This window comes from Ranitomeya imitator, chromosome 1, assembly GCF_032444005.1.
Source record: "Ranitomeya imitator isolate aRanImi1 chromosome 1, aRanImi1.pri, whole genome shotgun sequence".
In the NCBI taxonomy this organism is placed as follows: Eukaryota; Metazoa; Chordata; class Amphibia; order Anura; family Dendrobatidae; genus Ranitomeya; species Ranitomeya imitator.
In genome coordinates, this window is record NC_091282.1 from 210,261,821 (window position 1) to 210,268,260 (window position 6,440).

Here is a 6,440-nt window from a genome sequence, read left to right on the forward strand (position 1 = left end):
ACCAAGGTCCACGCAGAGGGGTATACATACCTAGTGCATGGAAATAATAGGAAGTATAACCTTGGGTCTTCCCTGTATCAAATTATAATATACTACACAGCCGGGCATTTCTGTTATGTTTAATGTATATTGCTATATACTATATGATATTTGGATCTAATTGTTTGTTCAATGTGGAACAAGTTTTAAATGTTTTTATTAGTGTGTTCTGTCTGTTTTTTCTTTGGTGTGTCAAATAAAATTTGGTAATTTTTTGAATAGTATTTCTTTGTCTTGTGGTTGATCCTACAAGTATATGCATGTACCTGTTTCTTTATGGTTTTTGTGGCATTTTTAACATGCATGGTAGTGATCCCAGACAAGTAACCAGAGAATAATATATGATGGTGCCCACTTAAACAGTTTTCTCTTAGTACTGGTGCTTGGCCCCTGTAAAGGGTCTTTCTCTTGAGTGGAGGCACATTAGACAGTGATAGTTATAATGGATTTGAAAGCAAGGGAGGCGGCGTGGCAGCTGCGGATGAAGGACATCTTTGGCCCAGCTGAAAGTATGGTTGCCACTGGCAATGGCAAAAATGATGATGTATTCCACAATCTGACTATGGAACTTATTGATTTGCACAAAAGATTAACTAAAATATGGTGGAATATCATGAGCTTGGCTGAATATAAAAAACTAGGCCTGGTGCCTCGTGGACTCAGGGTCCAGATATTCCCAGCATGGGAGGTGGAGCAAGAATTTAAAACTATATGGGAACAGGGCTTACAGAAATGTTCGTATATTTTGATTGACATGTTGATAGAGCAGGACAATATAGTCCTAGTCAAACTGCGGGAGGAGATCAAACAAAAGGAGGGTGAACTAACAAAATTTGATTCTAAGACCCAGGTAGAACCATTTAGAGTGCATCTAAAAGAACTAATAGATAAATTTGAGCTTGACATCATAAGGGGTAAGAAAAACAAGTTCCAACGGGATAAACTAGATTTGGACAAACAGAGGATGTACAGATGGACACACCAGGGGAATAGGAGGAGATATGATATGGGAGCAAGGCCCAAGGAGAGACTAGAAGGAGGTGAAAGCAATAATGGGATTGGCCCCAATATAAGTAGTGATTTTTTATCAACAGACACAAGCGATCGCGAAAGCGGTGCAGAAGGGGGCGGAGAAAACCTAAAAAATCGCACCAAGAGAACACGCAACTTCAGGGCCTGGTCTCCGAATTCGAGGCGAATGACACGCCTCGGCAATCGGAAACAGTATTAAACCCCGCTATAGATTGTCCTACTGAAAAACATCCAGGGGTGGAATTCAGTAATGCAGATAACCAATTTCGAATTATCAACTTGTCCACTTACCAACTATCACAGGTAGAAACAAACTTGCTGACAAAAGGGCTATCTTTTTCACCCATGAATGGTTTGGACAAATTTGAACTAACCAAGGACCTATACCTATTTTGTCGACAGTTAATGTTTAAAATTCTGTATCACCAGCCATCATTAATTGACGACTTACCAGACCAGGACAGACAGACGTTTAGAGACCTGTTAGACCTATTGACAGAAAATGAGAGTGCACAGGGCAGAAAGAGGTTCGGGGGCAGATTACCATCGCAGGCAACTCCAAAATTCACACTTTGCCCGGCCGTCCAGGTATTTTTTGAAACCACATGCCATGATATTAGGGGATTACAGCTGGATAAAAACACTCAAAACAACTTGACTAAAGAAGAGAAGGTAGCGCTATCCAACCTAAAGAAGAATGACACACTAGAGATAAAAGAGGCGGACAAAGGTGGAAACATAGTCCTGTGGCCTAAGGACATGTACTGCATGGAAGCCAGACGACAGCTAGACAACACACAGTACTATCTAAAATTGCCATCGGACCCCACGCTCATTTTCAAAACACAATTTGACAGACTACTGGAAAGGGCCTTTTCCTGTGGTATTATCAACAAGAGAGAACGGGATTTCTTAACTACAGCTCACCCAGTGACTCCGACTTTTTATTTGGTACCTAAAATACACAAGTCCATCAGTGTACCCCCAGGTAGACCAATTATCTCGGGTTTGGGGGGTCTCTATGAAAAACCATGTTCATATCTTGATTATTTTTTGCAGCCATTAGTAAAGACCTTGGATTCTCATGTAAGGGACTCGTCGCACCTTATAGAACTTTTTCAACCCCTGTTGGTACCGGATAATGTCATCTTAGTGACCCTAGATGTGGAGGCGCTGTACACGAACATAGAGCATAAACAAGGTATGATAACAACCTCCTATTTTTTGGAGAAACACTCCACAGGCGACAGGGGCCATGATGCATTTATTTTGGAGCTACTCAGATTTGTACTCGAGAAAAATTATTTCATCTTCGATAGAACCTTCTACAAACAAGCCTCAGGTACGGCCATGGGGGCCAAATGTGCGCCCTCATACGCCAATCTTTTTATGGGGTGGTGGGAGGAGACCCATGTACAAAAACTTAGAAGCTACTCGTTGCATGTAATAAAATGGTTACGTTTTATAGATGACATCATCATAATCTGGTCAGGCACGTCTGATGAATTGGGTGCCTTTATTGAGGAACTTAACAACAATTGCTGGAATATTAAACTTACAACAACTTTCTCTACTATTTCAGTTGACTTCCTGGACCTGAGAGTGTCCATGGACCAGAATCGCATCGTGACCACTTTGTTTCGAAAACAAACGGCAACGAATAACTTGCTTCACTTTGAAAGCTTTCATCCGTCACATCTGAGAAGAGGTATCCCAAAGGGCCAATTCCTCAGATTGCGGAGGAACTGTACACGAACTGAGGATTTCTGCATGGAAGCCCGTCAATTGACCAACCGGTTCCGAGAACGTGGATATCCAAAGAAAATCATCTCGGGTGCCTTTGAATTTTCAAGAACAAGGACCAGGGAGGAGGCCCTGCAACCCAGGGTAAGAACAGAGACAAATAAGATAAATTTGATTACAAAATTTAATAATCAATGGAATGACATCTATCATATTCTGAAAAAGAACTGGGGGATTTTAAGGAGTGAGCCGAAATTGAGACCATTCATCGGAGATAGACCGCAAATGGTGGCAAGAAGGGCAAGGAACCTAAAAGATCACTTGACTAATAGTCATTTCAGACGCCCTACCACTAAAATCGAAACTAGCCATTCGATCAAGGGCTCTTTCCCCTGTGGAAGTTGCTCTATCTGTCCACGGATGATTGCGGGAGAAGGGGTAAGGGTTCACAATCTTCCCACGCGGGTGCAGTCGAGGACATACTTCAATTGCCGCACGCGGAATTTGATTTATGCACTGATCTGCAGCTGCGAGAAAATCTATGTGGGACAAACTACTCAGGAGCTCCGACGCAGGACCCAGCAGCACCTGTCTAGTATAGCCACTGCCCGGACAGATAGGTCCAGAGGCAAAATTATTACCTCAGTGGCTAAACACTTTCTAGAGGTACATGCAGGGTCAGGAGCTTCTTTGAGAGTCATGGGTCTGGAAAAAGTTAATACAAGCATTAGAGGGAGGGATCCAGTGGAAGACCTCCTTTGCCGTGAGGCAAGATGGATTTACGAACTGGACTGCCTAGTACCGCAGGGCCTCAATGAGGAGCTACTGTACTCAGGCTTTTACAAAAGGAAGTAGCTTGGGGGTGAGGTTGAGATGTACATACGCTCTAGTACATCTATGGGGGTGATGTACTATTATCACTTCTATCCTATTTTACTTTTTTTTTTTTTTTTTTTTTTTTTTTTTTTTATTCTTTCTCTTCCCTGACATTTTGCCCTCCCTTTCTCTAGCTCTGAATAGGATTCTGGTCCAAGGATGGGAGAAGAAGACGGACTCGCAATAGATATCATATTGAAACCTGGAGCACCCGAGAATATAAAACTGAATGTTGTATGGACTTAAAACTCTATAGGGGTTAACGGTATGCCCATAGCCCACTATTATGTCTAAACCTCTACTGGGGGGATGAATTGTCCCTCTGGGAATGCAAGCTTTTTTTCAAAATATTGTGTAAATTAAGGTTCATGGACTTATGATGATTGAGGAAATACTGTTATGTATATACAATGTTAGCGTCCATGACATTTGTGCCCTTATAGATCTAAGGTGATAGGATGTGTGCCTTCGTGCACTGTGGGACCTATATCCTGAGCGCCCCTACTGTATATATCTAACATCAATATTTGCGCCACATGGGCCCATGTGGGCTCTAAGTAAGTACACATAGGCATTGTGAAGTGTGGGGACTGAACTGTAAACACTTCCAATGGGAGTAAGGCGCTGGCGCATTTAGGACAAAGGGACAATGGTGATATATGCATCCACTGATGGTATTCTAGCCACCTGGGCCGGATTAGGCCTAGGTGACCAAACATGCGCACTATGGACGGTGGGGACAGTACCTTCGGGGTGCCCCTAACGGATCAAAGATAAGTGCGTACTTGAGACATAGGGGGATACTATGTCGGACGTATGCTACGTCAGGACTTATGCCAACTGCGCCCACACAGGCCTCAAGCGATGATGCATACTTACGGCATACTGGGAGGAATATAACCTCTGGGTTCTCCATGTAACAAAAGCGCACGCGCATATGTAACTAAGGGGAATTCTGGAGTACGCATTTGGCGGGGGCACTTATGGTATATGCGCCCACTCGGGCTCTAATCAATCACGCCTGCGCAATACATACTGTGGGGTTGTGACGCCGAGCGCTACTAATAGACTGGAGGCGCCGGCATATCCACATTACAAGGAAATCTCCGATGTATATAAGTTATGATAATTGGGATACGCCATTTGCGCCCAGATGGGCTCCACAGGAGTGCGCGTGCGCATTGTATGCGGGGGGATGTTCTCTCAAGCATTTTTGAAGTTTAGTTTAATTGTGGTACAAAAAGTGTAGAAGCACTAACGGCAATAGGAGTACCTTACCGCAGGTTTCCTAGTCCAAAACATAAAACCTAAGATATGTAGGCACCCCCGGGACTTGAATGGGTGCGCAGGCGCACACCACAACATGAGAAGTCCGTGTGAGGCGTGTCTTAGTACTCCGCTCCTGGCACAAGTGAAGTAACCCATGTGACCAGTGAGCTCCACTTCCGGGGTAGCAGCGTACAGATGCATCCGCAAAGCCGCACAGCTGCGTCTCTCAGCTGAAACATGATCATGATTTAAGGTATCTATAAATAGACACAATTGAGGAACCTCAGACAGTACCACCTTGAGAAAGACACAGGGTGTGTCGGAACGCGTGGGTCCAGTAATCATGCCCGGACTGTAGCAGTGCACATAGGACCTTGATGACGGTAGTGGACTTGGAGACGGCATAGGGTGAAGTATGACCAACTCGCCATTTAGGCAATACACCTTTTACCTGTCACCTCCAGGGTTGAAGGAAGCATTTATGTGTTAATCTGTGTTCCTTGATATGCTCTGCACAAAACCCTTTTGCAGAGGCTCACAGTAGCAGGGATCTCTTTATATATATGAGGGCAATTGGCTTTAGCACTTCAATGATTTTAGATTGAAACTACCACACTGTGAGGTGCCATATATGCCCTAAGGACCACCAAGGTCCACGCAGAGGGGTATACATACCTAGTGCATGGAAATAATAGGAAGTATAACCTTGGGTCTTCCCTGTATCAAATTATAATATACTACACAGCCGGGCATTTCTGTTATGTTTAATGTATATTGCTATATACTATATGATATTTGGATCTAATTGTTTGTTCAATGTGGAACAAGTTTTAAATGTTTTTATTAGTGTGTTCTGTCTGTTTTTTCTTTGGTGTGTCAAATAAAATTTGGTAATTTTTTGAATAGTATTTCTTTGTCTTGTGGTTGATCCTACAAGTATATGCATGTACCTGTTTCTTTATGGTTTTTGTACCCGATATTTGCAGTATCAGAATGCTCAACACTGCTTATGATCTATTAGTATACCCAAGTATTTTTCACATGTGCTGTTGCTTAGCCCTATGCCTCCCATTCTGTAAATGCTTTTTTCATTTTTATTGCCCAGATGTAGTACTTTGCATTTTTCCTTGTTAAAAACCATTCTGTTAGTTGCTGCCCACTGCTCCAGTTTATGTATATTTTTTGAATCCTCTCCTTCTCTTCTGTAGTATTAGCTATCCCTCCTAGCTTTGTGTCATCAGCCAATTTAATTAGTGTACCCTCAATTTCTTCATCTAAATCATTGATAAAGATGTTGAAAAATACAGGGCCCAGGACAGAACCCTGTGGTACCCCACTTGAGACATTCTTCCAACTGGATGTGCAGCCATTTACTACAACTCTTTGGGTCCGATCATTAAGCCAGTTATGAATCCACCTAACAGTTGCAATTCCATACTTAGTCATTTTTTCAATAAGTATGGTGTGAGATACTTTGTCAA

The 6,440-nt window shown here is 42.8% G+C and overlaps 1 protein-coding gene across 3 annotated transcripts; it reads left to right on the plus strand.

The window, feature by feature from the left end:
• Positions 1-202: 202 nt before the first annotated feature.
• Positions 203-5,923, plus strand: LOC138665813 (uncharacterized). Of its 3 annotated transcripts, none has more exons than XM_069753674.1 (2): positions 203-2,272; positions 2,654-3,691. In XM_069753674.1, the coding sequence occupies exons 1-2, from the start codon at positions 1,417-1,419 to the stop codon at positions 3,667-3,669; spliced, it is 1,872 nt and encodes a 623-aa protein (XP_069609775.1). In that variant the 5' UTR covers positions 203-1,416; the 3' UTR covers positions 3,670-3,691. The 3 variants fall into 3 exon arrangements, with proteins under 3 accessions (XP_069609775.1, XP_069609784.1, XP_069609793.1); XM_069753683.1 differs by adding an exon at positions 3,825-5,923 and having other exon boundaries at positions 351-2,958; XM_069753692.1 differs by having other exon boundaries at positions 1,922-2,059; positions 2,131-3,691.
• Positions 5,924-6,440: the final 517 nt, after the last annotated feature.

Coding starts and splice junctions, on each gene's coding strand:
- LOC138665813 (XM_069753674.1), top strand. CDS start 1,417: ATGAATGGTTTGGACAAATTTGAACTAACCAAGGACCTATACCTATTT. Junction 2,273..2,653: donor GAACATAGAGCATAAACAAG/GTATGATAACAA, acceptor CTACTATTTCAG/TTGACTTCCTGGACCTGAGA.